The sequence below is a fragment of the Odontesthes bonariensis genome, chromosome 7, assembly GCF_027942865.1.
Source record: "Odontesthes bonariensis isolate fOdoBon6 chromosome 7, fOdoBon6.hap1, whole genome shotgun sequence".
Classification (NCBI taxonomy): Eukaryota; Metazoa; Chordata; class Actinopteri; order Atheriniformes; family Atherinopsidae; genus Odontesthes; species Odontesthes bonariensis.
Genome location: NC_134512.1, coordinates 22,328,810 through 22,343,502, shown reverse-complemented (window position 1 = coordinate 22,343,502; position 14,693 = coordinate 22,328,810). Strand labels below are relative to the sequence as shown.

At 42.6% G+C, this 14,693-nt stretch overlaps 2 protein-coding genes across 2 annotated transcripts; one reads left to right on the top strand and one right to left on the bottom strand.

Annotated features, from left to right (window-relative positions):
* Window positions 1–1,870: 1,870 nt before the first annotated feature.
* Window positions 1,871–11,138, top strand: nat10 (N-acetyltransferase 10). The gene is made up of 29 exons (XM_075470110.1): window positions 1,871–1,984; window positions 2,213–2,333; window positions 2,444–2,535; window positions 2,626–2,797; window positions 2,908–3,030; window positions 3,106–3,167; window positions 3,254–3,368; window positions 4,119–4,226; window positions 4,370–4,503; window positions 4,616–4,709; window positions 4,802–4,900; window positions 5,007–5,143; window positions 5,453–5,577; window positions 5,663–5,813; window positions 7,179–7,275; window positions 7,379–7,495; window positions 7,624–7,725; window positions 7,816–7,890; window positions 8,041–8,157; window positions 8,239–8,372; window positions 8,457–8,505; window positions 8,598–8,694; window positions 8,784–8,891; window positions 8,974–9,146; window positions 9,239–9,358; window positions 9,481–9,579; window positions 10,422–10,495; window positions 10,586–10,666; window positions 10,768–11,138. The coding sequence occupies exons 2-29, from the start codon at window positions 2,220–2,222 to the stop codon at window positions 10,910–10,912; spliced, it is 3,114 nt and encodes a 1,037-aa protein (XP_075326225.1). The 5' UTR covers window positions 1,871–1,984; window positions 2,213–2,219; the 3' UTR covers window positions 10,913–11,138.
* mapda (N6-Methyl-AMP deaminase) lies at window positions 11,109–14,404 on the bottom strand. Its single transcript, XM_075470111.1, has 10 exons — window positions 14,211–14,404; window positions 13,941–14,071; window positions 12,826–12,886; window positions 12,634–12,721; window positions 12,447–12,528; window positions 12,225–12,351; window positions 11,968–12,048; window positions 11,741–11,879; window positions 11,555–11,655; window positions 11,109–11,467 (listed from the first exon to the last, which is right to left on the bottom strand). Exons 1-10 carry the CDS (start codon window positions 14,253–14,255, stop codon window positions 11,276–11,278), a joined length of 1,047 nt encoding a protein of 348 aa, XP_075326226.1. The 5' UTR covers window positions 14,256–14,404; the 3' UTR covers window positions 11,109–11,275.
* Between the last annotated feature and the right edge of the window lie 289 nt (window positions 14,405–14,693).

The following is a 14,693-nucleotide window of genomic DNA, read 5'->3' as shown; positions in this document are numbered from 1 at the left end:
CGGTCATGCGGGAGGATGTTGCAGGCAGCAGAACGTTCTTCACGGCGTCTCCAGACTCTGTCACGTCTGTCACGTGCTCAGTGGGAACCTGCTCTCATCCGTGAAGAGCACAGGGCGCCAATAGCGAATCAGCCAATCTTGGTGTTCTCTGGCAAATGCCAATCGCCCTGCACGGTGTTGGGCTGTAAGCACAAGCCCCACTTGTGGACGTTCAGCCCTCATACCACCCTCATGGAGTCTGTTTCTGACAGTTTGAGCAGAAACTTGCATATTAGTGGCCGGCTGGAGGTCATTTCGCAGGGCTCTGGCAATGCTCCTCCTGTTTCTCCTCGCACAAAGGAGGAGGTAGCGGTCCTGCTGCTGGGTTGTTGCCCTCTTACGGCCCCCTCCACGTCTCCTGGTGTACTGGCCTGTCTCCTGGTATCTCCTCCATGCTCTGGACACTGTGCTGAGAGACACAGCAAACCTTCTTGCCACAGCTCGCATTGATATGCCATCCTGGATGAGCTGCACTACCTGAGCAACTTCTGTGGGTTGTAGACACCGCCTCATGCTACATCGTGGGGTGAGAGCACTGACAAAATGCAAAAGTGACCAAAACTTCAGCCAGAAAGGATGAGAACAGAGACATGGTCTGTGGTCACCACCTACAGACCCACTCGTTTATAGGGGTTGTCTTGCTAAGAGCCTCTCATTTCCACCTGTTGTTGTTACGCCCCTGAAAATAGGGGAGAAATAATTACGCAAGTGATGTTTCCACAGCAAGGATTTTACTCGAATGAGTTGAGCAAGTATACAAAGATTAACAATCCACTAAAGAAGTAATCTACAGAAAATATTATCTCTCAGAATGTACACAGTCCTCATAAATTACAACAATGAAAGCAGTATTACAGAAATAACCCTTATTTTCAGTTAGCTATCACTGTTAAACCATGAAATATCTCTAACTCAGCAAACTTCTAATAAAATCACTTAAAGTGCATAAAAACATATTATACAAATTTAACACAAAATACATCACGTGTACGGATATTAAATCAGTTAACGAGACAGTAGACACACAGCGTTACTACGTCTCTATGATGAAGTGGGGACTTGCTCACACACACACACATAAACGTTTCTAAAGCATTCCTCCTACACTTCAAAAATGTTAGCAACCCACACAGTTGTTTTTATAACCTGTACCATAATTGAAAATAGGGGAGAAATAATTACGCGAGTGACATTTCCTCAGCAAAGATTTTACTCGAATGAGGAAAATATCGCATATTCCCCAGGTAAGTGGCACGGGACAAAAGCAATCGATCCCAGATTGTACCAACAAGGCCACTGTACAGATCACAGGCGAAAAACTCAGATCAATCAAAAAACGATAAAGTGTACAATATAAAATAAACACTTTTTTCAGTTTAACCACCTTTTAACCATTTTGATTGTTTTTGATGTTTTTAATCAATCCCATTAAATACTATTTATGAATTTATTTAACTTTTTAATCCCACATATGTTTAATATTACAACAACCCATGAAATTACGTCTCTCTCTTTTCACAAAATAAATTATTATTTTAGGGTGTCACGTTGTCTGTTGCATTTGCACAACAGCAGGTAATATTGATTTACTATCACTGTTTTCCTTATTTTTTTGAGCAGTGTAAATATATGTGTGTATATATATATATTACATATTACTTTACATTACTTTATGACACATGATTTCAACAGAAACCCACCATGAGTGTGTGTTTCTGGGGTAAAGTGCAAAAAAATAAATCTCCATAAGCATTTGACTCGTTTCCTGCCAAAAAACTTTTTGAAAAAAGTCGCACGGTTTTGACGTCATGCAGGGGTCCTCCATGAGCCACTGTCTCCACGTGAGTGTATCAACAGCATGATGGCTGGCTTGTAGACCCACTTTAACTTGACTCGTCGGGTATTTTGTAAGATTAAGTCCCAGTCAGTTTAACTTTGATTCAAGGTAAAAAAGAAACTTTGCTTCTTTTTTTTTTTGTATTCCGTAGCCCTCTGTGTTCGTGTTGTCTGTTGACAGAATATCTGTCTCTCGAGGCTGTAAGCTCCGGTGTAGCCTTTTCTTGACAGCGCTTTTTTGGTAGAACTTTATGGATATAACGCTCTGCCGCACTGGTATATGCATCTGTGTGGTTTCTAAGTGTGCAACTGACAAGTTCTAATGTTTCTGTGGCAGGAAGACGATGGCGACAGTCCGCAAAAAGGTAGACAACCGGATTCGGGTCCAGATAGAGAATGGAGTCACTTTGCAGCACCGAACCATGTTTGTAGTGGTGGGAGATCGTGGGAGAGATCAGGTAATCCATCATCTCCCGTTCTCACTGACAAATTCTTTGTTCGATTTCTCGTTGTTATGCGAGTTTCTTCGCTTGAAGCATCAAAACAATCCAGTCTGCCTCTGATCCAGGTTGTGATCCTGCATCACATGCTGTCTAAAGCTGCAGTCAGAGCTCGACCCTCAGTGCTCTGGTGCTACAAGAAAGACTTGGGATTCAGCAGGTGAGTGTTAAATTGCCTGAGTGGTGTGGTTTGGTTCACGTGATTTGAAAAGCAGACAGAGGTTTGATATGTCCAGTTTGTCTGGGGCAGCAATCGGAAGAAGCGCATGAGACAGCTGCAGAAGAAGATTAAAACCGGCACACTGAATCTGAACCAGGACGACCCGTTTGAACTCTTCATCGCTGCCACCAACATCCGCTACTGTTACTACAATGAGACGCACAAGATCCTGGGAAACACCTTCGGCATGTGCGTCTTACAGGTGAAGTGATGTCTTTTTTCTTTTTTTTAGTTATTATTAAAACAATTCAAAATAATTCTGAACATCTTTGTTTTCAATCTTAACATCCAGTTTTTTTACTCGTCACACAGGATTTTGAAGCTCTCACTCCCAACCTTTTGGCAAGAACTATAGAGACAGTGGAGGGAGGTGGCATCGTGGTCATTCTGCTCCGGACAATGAACTCCCTCAAGCAGCTGTACACCATGACCATGGTGAGTCTTGATCTTGCTTCACCCCCACACATCATTTTACTTCTCAGATGACCTCACAGACCTGTTTCCCTCCAGGATGTGCACTCCCGGTACAGGACTGAGGCTCACCAGGACGTAGTCGGCAGGTTCAACGAGAGGTTGGTGTTTCTCTGACTTTCAGTGTGGATATTTAGTGAATGGGACACAAATAATGGGACAATAATTCCACATTTGTGTTTTGTAGGTTCCTTCTGTCTCTCGCTTCTTGCAAAAATTGTGTCGTCATCGATGACCAACTTAACATCCTGCCGATCTCCAGCAACATGGCAAACATCAAGCCAGTCCCTCCAAAGACTCAGGTACCTGTGTTACAGTGGGAACCGTTAGCTGTATATTGATCAGCTATTTCAGCAGAAAATCAACCATAAGTGTAATGAAATTGAACTTATTTATCAGGTCAAAGTCGCAGAAGAATGTTTGCTAAAACTGATGGTTTGGTTTTCTGTGCTTTATCATTTTTTAAATGAAATATTAGTTGGTTGAACAAAACTATCTTAAGTAGTAGCTGCAGGCTCTCAAAAACCTTCTGTGGGACATTTAGACAAAAGAAAAGCACCATTCACATCCTATTTACTGGTTTTAGTTTGGTTTCCTTACTGTCTCCCTGCCTTTTATAGGAATTGTTCCAGTGTGTATCATTTAGAGGGATTGCTTGGGAATAGTTCCAATATATTATTGTTCCAATATATTATTGTTCCAATATCTATATATGAATGACAATAAGAACGGTTTATATTCAGAGATGCCGAGGTTTACCCTTTGTACCCATTTAGCATACCGCACTGCCACTTTACTACTGGAACCCACATGGGACAAACCAAAAAAACGTCTCTTTAGCAGCCCTTTTGTGTTTTTTTTTTTTTTTTTTTTTTTTTTTTGTGACCTTTTTCTGAAATTGATGATTGATTTGAAAAGCCTAATAAATGCACATTTGAACAAACGGGGGCCAAAGTAAAATAAACAAACAAACACATTCTGTTGTTATCTTTACACATTTTTGAACTCGTGGCTGTACGCTCCCCCCTGATCGGTCCCCATGTCCCCTTCAGGAGGATGGTTTGTCTCCTCGAGAGCAGGAGCTGAAGGATCTCAAGGAGTCACTTCAGGACACTCAGCCTGTTGGCGTGTTGGTGGATTCCTGCAGGACCATGGACCAAGTCAGAGCCTTTTTAATCCTACAAACACGTTAGCTGCACATCAACATTTTGAGCGATTTCTCTTTTTTCTTTTTTTCTTGCAAAGTGAGTCTGTTAATAATCACGTACCAGTTGTCATTTTGAATGTGCATGCTGTCCTGTAGGCGAAGGCGGTGCTGAAATTTATCGAGGCGATATCGGAGAAGACGCTGAGGAGCACCGTGGCTCTGACTGCAGCCCGAGGCAGAGGGAAGTCAGCTGCTATGGGAATGGCCATTGCTGGAGCTGTGGCTTTTGGGTACAGAATACTCCGTATTGCCACAGCATTGCAAAAAGTTTTGCCTCTTCAATTGTCGTCCGTCATCGCCAATCATTTCCTGCTCCTTTTTTCTTAAATTTTCTAAATGCAGCTACTCCAACATCTTTGTAACCTCCCCAAGCCCAGACAACCTTCACACCATGTTTGAATTTGTCTTCAAAGGCTTTGATGCCCTGCAGTATCAGGTAATCTGTGCTAGCATCTTTTCCCCCCCATTTGGGTCCATCTCTTAATTCTGCGAACGCACGAGCTCCTGACATTCTTGTTTTGTGTGTAGGAGCATCTCGACTACGAGATCATCCAGTCTTTGAATCCAGAGTTCAACAAAGCCGTGGTGCGGGTGAACATCTTCAAAGAACATCGTCAGACAATTCAGGTGACTGAGACCAGAAAGCTAACCTTTACTTCCTCTTAATTACAATTTTAAAAAAGAAAAAAAAGGTGAACCACACACGTGTGACCTTTTCTGCTGTGCCCAACAGTACATCCACCCTGGTGACGCCGTGAAGCTGGGCCAGGCCGAGATGCTGGTCATCGATGAGGCTGCAGCCATCCCTCTTCCTCTTGTGAAGAAACTGCTGGGACCTTATCTGGTTTTCATGGCCTCCACCATCAACGGGTCAGTAATAACTATAATCAAATACTTCTTTCATTTAGTCTTTATATGATTGAGGACACACGGATCACATTTTTGAGAAACGTTGTTCCGTAATATTAATTTCAAGCCGTAAAAAAACAGAATCTCAGATCAATGATCCTGCTGATTATTTCTCCAAGTGAGGGTTTCTACTGGACCGGGGACGTGTTTTTGCTCACACAAATAATTCCAACAACTCTCATCATAATGGACAGTTGTTTGAGAAGCTGTTAAACCCTTCAGCTCTTTGCAGTGTGTAGTCACGGTCTCTGTTTATCTTCCTTTACGCAGGTACGAAGGCACCGGGCGCTCTCTTTCCCTCAAACTGATCCAGCAGTTGAGGCAGCAGAGTGCAGACAGTCAGCAGAGCTTGTCAGCGGAGAACAGAAACGCTAACACGGCAAGGCTAGCAGCAGGTAGGCGCGTCACTCTTTTGCTACAAGCACGCTCGGTGTGTCTCTGTCGTCTGAGTGACTGCAGTGTGCCCGGGTCCGTCCACAGCTCGCACTCTCCACGAGGTTTCTCTGCACGAGTCCATCCGGTACGCTCCAGGAGACGCGGTGGAGAAGTGGCTGAATGAGCTGCTCTGTCTCGACTGTCTCAGCGTTCCCAGGCTCATTTCTGGCTGCCCACTGCCACAGACCTGTGACCTGTATCCTTCTTTTGCCATTATTTCCATTAATAGTTGTTTCATGTATAAAGATATTGAAAATGGAAAAGCACCCATCACAACATTGCATGTTTAGACTGACTTATCTTAAACTTAAAGTGATACTCCGGAGTAGATTCAACCTGGGGTCATTTGAACCGTGATATCCAGCCAAGTAGCCCACCCGCAGTTTTTTCGATATTGGCTGAACATCAGCTGAGTTACTGAGTTATCCCGAATAGCTTCGTACAAGGGTTAATGGATCCTGGTCCGTATCTCCAAAATTACCACACTAAAATCACATGCCATGACACCAAACTTCTACAGTAGTACAAATATGGTCTGTACTCACAAAGCGATGCATTTGGAAGTTTGAAAATAGTCCAGGAGTTTATTATTATCAACACAAGCCTGATAGCTTCTCTGCAGCTAAAGCTGCGTCGACGTCACTTCTGGGAGCTGGGAGCTTCAAAGTAAGATGAGGGTTGATCTACTACTGTAGACAACAAAGTATATGCTATATTCTACATGTTTTTTTATGATTTTTTTATGTTGTAGAGTTGTGAAATTATTTTATCAATGGAGAAATTGAGCAGCCTTGCTTTGTTGTCTACAGTAGTAGATCAACCCTCATCTTACTTTGAAGCTCCCAGCTCCCAGAAGTGACGTCGATGCAGCTTTAGCAGCAGAAAAGCTATCAGGCTTGTGTTGATAATAATAAACTCCTGGACTATTTTCAAACTTCCAAATGCATCGCTTTGTGAGTACAGACCATATTTGTACTACTGTAGAAGTTTGGTGTCATGGCATGTGATTTTAGTGTGGTAATTTTGGAGATACGGACCAGGATCCATTAACCCTTGTACGAAGCTATTCGGGATAACTCAGTAACTCAGCTGATGTTCAGCCAATATCGAAAAAACTGCGGGTGGGCTACTTGGCTGGATATCACGGTTCAAATGACCCCAGGTTGAATCTACTCCGGAGTATCACTTTAAAGAGAAGCTATTAGGCAGGAAATTTAGCAAATTCACACGTCATGCATGCAAAGCGTTTTGATTTTGGAATGAATCCTGTAATGTTTAGTTGTTTGTGAAGGTCCCAAATGAATTCAGTTTTATTACCACCGTAATGACGTAACCGTTCACACGCAGAACTGACGCTGACAAACTTTACCGCAGTCGCCATGAAATTTGTCATCTGAAGTTTTTTTTTTGTTTTTTTTTTCCCTATTTGGAAGTCCTACATTTTCATAGAGTTTAGCATAAGCTTCAGAAGGCCCGTAGCAGATTCCTCCTTTCGCTGAGAGTGACGCACTCCTACACGCAGTGCTACAAGTTATGTTTGTCCTTAGTGCACGCTGTCCAGCTATTATGTCAACAGAGACACACTCTTCTGTTACCACAAAGCATCTGAGGCTTTTCTGCAAAGACTGATGGCTCTCTATGTGGCATCACACTACAAGGTGATATTTATTATCTTATCAACACTGAGCTTAATATCACACGGACTACTTGTTGTGGACTCTGTGTGTCCGCTTGCTGACACCTCGATCCGTCCGTTTCCAGAATTCTCCCAACGACCTGCAGATGCTGTCCGATGCTCCGGCCCATCACCTCTTCTGCCTGCTGCCACCTGTTCCTCCCACGCAGAACTCCCTACCCGAGGTCCTCGCTGTGGTGCAGGTATTGTATGACACTTGGGACATGAATTAAAGTGCAGCCCAATCACTAAGAGTTTGCATCTGGGTTTTTTTTGTTCCAGACCAGATTTTTGTTTTGACTCATTGCCTGTTTTTGTCCGGATCTCTCAGGTATGTCTCGAGGGGGAAATATCAAGGCAGTCCATCCTTAACAGTCTGTCCAGAGGGAAGAAGGCCTCAGGAGACCTCATTCCTTGGACTGTGTCAGAACAGGTACTCGCTGTTTGCTAAGCTTTCGACCAAATCATTGAAGCTTGTGTTTTTTACAGTCAAATGATTCAATGATTCTGCTCTGCCCGTCAGTTTCAAGACCCGGAGTTTGGCGGCCTGTCTGGAGGCAGAGTGGTGCGGATAGCTGTCAATCCAGACTACCAAGGGGTGAGAGTTCACAAAAGCACTGTGGCGTTTCCTCCTGTTTTTAACTGGTTGTAGTGTACTGCTACGTTTCAACTGAAGCAGAGCAAACGGGAGGCATTTTAAGAAAATGGACACCTTTCATGAATTCACGAGTGTCGACCTGTCCAACAGATGGGCTACGGCTCGAGAGCTCTTCAGCTGTTGCAGATGTACTACGAGGGCAAGTTTCCCACCATGGATGAGAGCACGCACTCAAACCACACCGAAATCACCCCTGTCAGCAGTGAGGTAAGACAAAATGCTTCCGGGAACATCTGACTGCATGCGTACATCTGAATGTCTGGTCTGACAGAATTGCTTGTTGTCCAGGCTGTGAGTCTGCTGGAGGAGGTGATCACGCCGCGTAAGGAGCTCCCTCCTCTGCTGCTGAAGCTCAGTGAGAGGAGAGCAGAGCGGCTGGACTATTTAGGGGTTTCCTATGGCCTCACTGCACAGCTGCTCAAGTAAGTTTGAATATGAAGGAAGAAGGGAAGGGTAATTTGAATTTGAAAGTTAAAAGTGATTAAAAACTGTTTGTAAATCGTCAGGTTCTGGAAGAAAGCGGGTTATAGTCCTGTCTACTTAAGACAAACTCCTGTAAGTATTATTATTTAGCCATTGTTTTGTGTTTCCATGTGTCGTGTTGTCATCAGACTCTGATTATTGCTTTTTCCTTTTTTTAAATGTAGAATGACCTGACTGGAGAGCACTCTTGTGTGATGCTGAAAGAGCTAAATACAGACGACTCCCCAGGGCAGAGCCTGTGGCTGTCTGCCTTCTGGAAAGGTGAATTTGGCTGCTCTACCTGAGCACTGGTTTGCATAGTCCCATTGCTCTGCTCCTAAGTAGTTTTTTTTTTTTTTTGTTCTCCTCAGATTTCCGCCGGCGCTTCCTGGCTCTGCTTTCTTACCAGTTCAGCAGTTTCCATCCGAGCTTGGCACTGAGTATTTTGCAGAATAAGAAGTCCAAGGAGGAGGCCGGAAGTATGACTTCTTAAACTCCCCACCTTACAGATTTCTGCGGTGTGTCAACACGCCTGACCTGACTCTTCTCTGATCTCAACAGCTCTCAGTAGCTCTGAGCTGGCGACACATTTCACCCCCTACGATCTCAAACGCCTGGAGCTGTACTCGAGGAGCATGGTGGACTACCACCTCATCATGGACCTCATCCCAGCGGTGGCACGCATGTTCTTTCTGAAGCAGCTCGGTGACATCTCCCTCTCAGCAGCTCAGTGTGTAGGTTTCCCCTGACGTATTCTGTCCCAGCTGTCCCTTTTTCTGTGAAGCGTTTCGCTTTAGATGTTGATTGGCTGACTGTTCTTCTCCAGGCTCTACTGCTCGGAATAGGACTGCAGCACAAGTCTGTGGAGCAGCTCGAAAAGGAAATCGAGCTCCCGAGCTCCCAGCTCATGGGCCTCTTCAACCGCCTCATCCGTAAATTTGTGCAAGTGAGTCGACTACAGTAATGAGTCTTATTATAAAGAGCCTAATATGAACATGTTGAACAACCAGCAGTTTATACAGCTACGGTCACCTCAGTGCTTTATCAGCTTCGTTCTTTCTCTGCGAGGTGTACACCGGCATCCAGGAAAAAGCAGTTGAAGCTGAGATGGCAGCTACTAAAGATGTTACCATGGAGCCCACTGTCAGAAGCCTTAATGAAGATCTGGTACGTGAATTCTATGCTACCCCTTTTTTGTTTGTTTGTTTGTTTTAGTTAAAAAAAAAACAATTTTCAGCTAAATGTGAGAAAAAATGGCTGTCATGTAGAAACCAAACAAACATCTTTATAGTGTTGCATAGATACCTACTGAAAATGGCCAGCTTGGCTCACTTTATACTCCATGTGTTAACAGTAAAATCAGGGCTTTTATCGTTTTGCTTCTTTAGTTTTATACATATAACGTGCGCTAAAGAAAACAAGAGGGGGCATTTAATCTTTAGGGGTGATGACCCTGATCACTTAACCTGGTAGTAAAAGGTCGAAAGTCTTCCTTCTTGGACAAAACTAAAGAGATGAAAGCTTATTTTGTTTAGGAAGAATCCAACGCTCCTCTCTCCTGTTGTAATTAACGATCGGGCTGTTGTTTGTGCAGCACTTCAAGTATTGGGACGCTGTAACTGAATCAGATTTTTGAGTTTCGTGTAGATGCTGCCAAAAATAAAGCCAATCGGCTCGTGCTTCTTTTTTTTTTTTTATTGAAACTTACATTTTCTCTTTTGTCAGTGATAAAAGTCACTCGCCATCATATATAGGAACAGATTGCAGGATATGTTGTTGGTGTGTGGCAAAACTGCTTATAGGGAAGCAGCATTTAGCATTTCGTGCTAAAAGCTGCCACTGACTGTACCTTTCATACAGTTCAGTTATTACATTTTATTTAAAGGCATAAACTTGAGCTCCAACATTGTAAGAGGTGCCATTCGATGTTCCAGAAAAAAGTTTACTTTTCATGTCTTAATGGAATGCTTGAACGCATTTGACGCAAAATACATTTTGTTCATTGACAGAATGATGCTGCGAAAGAGTTTGAGGAGAGACACAAGAAGGATGTAGAAAAAGTAAAGGAAATGGACCTGGAAGAGTGAGTATGAGGCTGGGAGGGTGGACTTATTTGGCGTTTCTGAGTCAAGGCGATATTCATGGAATTTATCGCGATTTTCTTTGTTTTCAGATACAGGATCCGTGGAGATGATGAGGAGTGGGACCAGGTGCTGAAGAAAGCGGGGAACACGGCTATCGTCAGCATCAAAAGGTGCAGTGACAAGGAGGAAATGCACTGCTTGGTTGTTGTAGAAGTGAGTGTAAGAGGTTGTTTTGTTTTTTTTTCTTCTAAATTTGTCTCATTTTTAACAGTGACAAGAAGAGGAAATGGGAAGGGGGGGACGCAATAGCGAGCAATGGGGCTCCTCAGCATGGGAAATCGAAAAAGAAGGAACTGCAGCATGGAAAATTCAAGAAGAACAAGGACAGACATGGAAAGTTTGGAAAGAAGGCGTGACAGATGAGAGTGCTGCAGTGACGGGACTGCATGGATTTTCTTGGACTCTCTTGCAGACACTGAGGCGTACCCACAGTGGATATCCTTCTTATTTCGATTTTTTTCTTTTCCTCAGAGGGGAAACACTTCATAACGACTTTGTTTCTTTTATGTTCTGTGAAACGCTGTAAATCAACAGAGAATACCACACTTCAGCTTGATGTATTAAATAAGTCTTTTACTTTCACTTGTGTGTCAAACCGTTAGTTTGTTTTTGGGCTTTCATTTCTATACATAATTGTAAAAAGTTGATGAAGAGTTTTCTCTTCTCCAAACTAAAACCTGAGGTATATGACTGGGCTTTAAGCCCAGTCACTGAGCAGGTCACTTGAACACCTGACAATGTAAATCATTCCACCTCTGTCTGAGCCGCTGTTTCACAGCTTCTTCGGCAAAGATGGAGTCTATGGCCCGCTGGGAGAGCTTCCACACTTCCTCACGACTGAGGCCGAACGTGGACGCGGCCAGCTGATATTCCTGAGACAAGTCTGTACAAAAGACTCCTTTATCATCGGTCTGTAACACGACAAAGAAAACAATCGTTCAAGGTTTATCTTTGACACATTTTTTCTGTAGATGAGTTTTACAGGCAAAAAAACTTACACAAAGCACACACGGATGTCCCAGCTGGTACCAATATTTGAAGTGATGTTTGGAGTAACACGGCACAGTTTGTCCTTTAACGTTCGATGTCAGACAAAGCTCTACAAGAGAACAAAGAGCAGGATATCGGAGTCGTGTCATCTCGGTGCTCTCTACATACTATTTCTGATTTGAGCTCAGTCTTACCCAGCGGTATGTTGTTCCTCACCACTTTGTCAACAAGGCTTTGAGAACCACCCGTTTCAGGATGTAAGAAGGTTCCATGACCAATCCTGTCGGGAGGAAGATTCAACAGCAAATCTGACTCCTCCAGCTGTGATGGGACCTGAAATCACGTTTGTTGTAACATATGATGTTGCTCTTACATATAATGAGGCTTGAGATATAAATAACTGAATATGAAATGGTCATACCTCAGAGAGATGCAGTGACAACTTCAGTCCACAGTTTTTGGCCCTCTCTAAAGCAGGAAGAAGGTCTTTGCCATGGCCCACCTTCAAACAAAAGCTACATTAGTATCACAATATATTGCCACATATATGGCTAAGTGACACTTCCATCCTGATAGTTAATGATACCTGATATGGAAGAAGGTGGCAGGTAACTTACTAAAACACCCAATTCAATGTTTTTTGGGCGTTTTCGTGTGAGCCCCAGCATTCCTACAAACCGTTGGATCTCCGCTGAGGTCCATTCCCACCACCAAACCATCAGATGACAGCATAAACTCTTCAGCCAGCTTCACCGTCTCCATGGCAACCTCAGTCCCATTCCTGCGGTCAATGGCCACCAGAAACCTTTAGGATAAATAACGTTTAACATCATGCGCTGCTGCACTCTCCAATAACTGATTGGACTTGTTATTCACTGCTGTTGTACGAGGTACACCTACCTGACATCAATGTCCTCTCCCTTGTTTTTACACTGCTGGATGGCTCCGATGACAGTCTCAATATAACTCTTTTTAGTTAATCCTAGGAAAAACAAAAAATAGAATCTTTAAACCTTTTAAACTGTTGGAACAACCTTGACCATAAACCATTCAATCAAAATAACTTTCAGCATGTTGACTTTCCTACCTGTAGTTTTCTCTTCTCTTGGAGTACTTCTGAGCTCCAAATATCTGACGCCATCGGCTGCAAACTCCCTGATAACATCTGTGGCCACCTGAACAGAAAACAAAATGATCTGTGGCTGCTACTCGGGGGAAATGCAGCCTTAAAAGAAAAAAAAAAAGAAAGCAACATGTTTGTTTGAGAGTTGGTTCTCACCATCAGGATATCCTCCTCCGTATCCACCAACTTATGGATAACCTTGAAGACCTCAAAGCATCTGCAGACATGTGAGCCAGTGAAACTCATTTTACTGAATTTTCTTTAAAACATTTTCAAGCTCAAACATAATGCACTCTGTGGATTCAGAACAGCTGGTACAATGCAAGTATCATTTATAAACAATACTGACATGAAATACAGGTGTACTGTGTGCTTTCCAGAACACGAGGGATACCACTTTGTTTCCATTATTTCTGGTTGCTGCTTTTTTATTCCATTTGTTTAATCAAAGGCCATATCGAGGTTTTTGCCTTTACGACTCAAGAGAAGCAGCCGTCGAGTTCATGAAAAGAAAATATCCACATAAAATTATTTAAAATGAGGTTTTCTGTTTTTAAGTTTTATTCTAGTCTTGGTTTTTTCTTTGATTGTGTCTGGTGTCATTCAGGACTTTGGACAACTTGTGTTTAAATGTCTACAATGCATAAACTAAGAAAACAAGTTTTAAGCCGGCATTATAAAATGTGGCAAATTAAGCTCCATAACTTCGTAGCCTCGTCAGTCAAACTACCTACCACCAAACATGATAAGTTATCTTATAGTTATGTTGTTTGTTTATAGATTGTCTTAATCGACTCTTTATTTTTTTTACCCTATATTCATTCTGTCATTGTATTTTTATTATTTTTCATTGTTAATTTCTGTATGTATGTGTGTGTGTATATATATATATATATATATATACATACATACATACATTTTTTTATTTTTTTTATTATTCTATTCATTGTATAATTACTCAATTGTTTTTGTTTTGTTTTTATGGGTGAGGTTATTTATATAAACCCTCTCGGGTTTCATACCTCACCTTTGCACATCTCAATCATAATAATTGTTTACATTATTTCAAATGATATGCTTGTGTATAAATTTAAAAAAAAAATTAAAAATAAAACTTTGGTAACGAAGCTCAGTTTACACATTTATTCAAACGAAATCCGGGATGATGATGGTTACTTATTCGTAATTAGATAATAATCTGACTATATCGGTTACCGCCGTGGATTTCACTCTGAGTTTTATATCAAAGTGTGAATGAATAACAGACGCACTCATCCAGAGTCCTACGCTGGCCCTTGCCGATAGCCGTCATGCTGTGCTCGATGTTAAGATGCGGCTTCCGGCTGATGAGCCTCTCGATGGTTTGGGAGCTGACTGAGCCGTTGAGGTGCGCGTGAAGCTCCTGGCGACAGGAAAACGATGGCGTTAGCAAAAAAAAAAAGTCAGCCAACACCACCTTTAACTGCAGTTACCCCTTCACGAACTCCTTCAAAGTCCCTGTCTTCAGAACAACTGTAGTTAACGTCACACAGTTCACTTACCACCTTCGGCAGCTCCCGATAAAAGAAGTCATCATCACCGTCCATCACAAAGTAAAACACGACCTCGGCTGGGTGGGTGGTTGGGTTGGGGTTGGTCGGTCCGTCCTGATTTTGTTTTTCTTTGACACCAACCTGCTGCTGTGTTCAGTCTACATTTTCCTGACGCGCCACCTCGTGCAACAGAGAAATAAGTCCCTGCTTCTACGGCGGGATAAGTTCCGCCTCTCCCGTATCTGCTTTTTCTTCATTCTTTTAACTCATTTTATGTCAAAACGCCGAATTCAAACATTTCAGTTTGCTCACACATTCAAAGTTTGTTATAATTTGAAAAAAATAAACATTAGCTGCTATCTCACCCTCCCTAAACAGTAAAGCTGTCGAAACCATCCACTATCCATTATAAGCCACCAGATAGATAGATAGATGGATACATAGACAGAAAGATAGATAGATGGATACATAGATAGATTGATATAGTCAAAT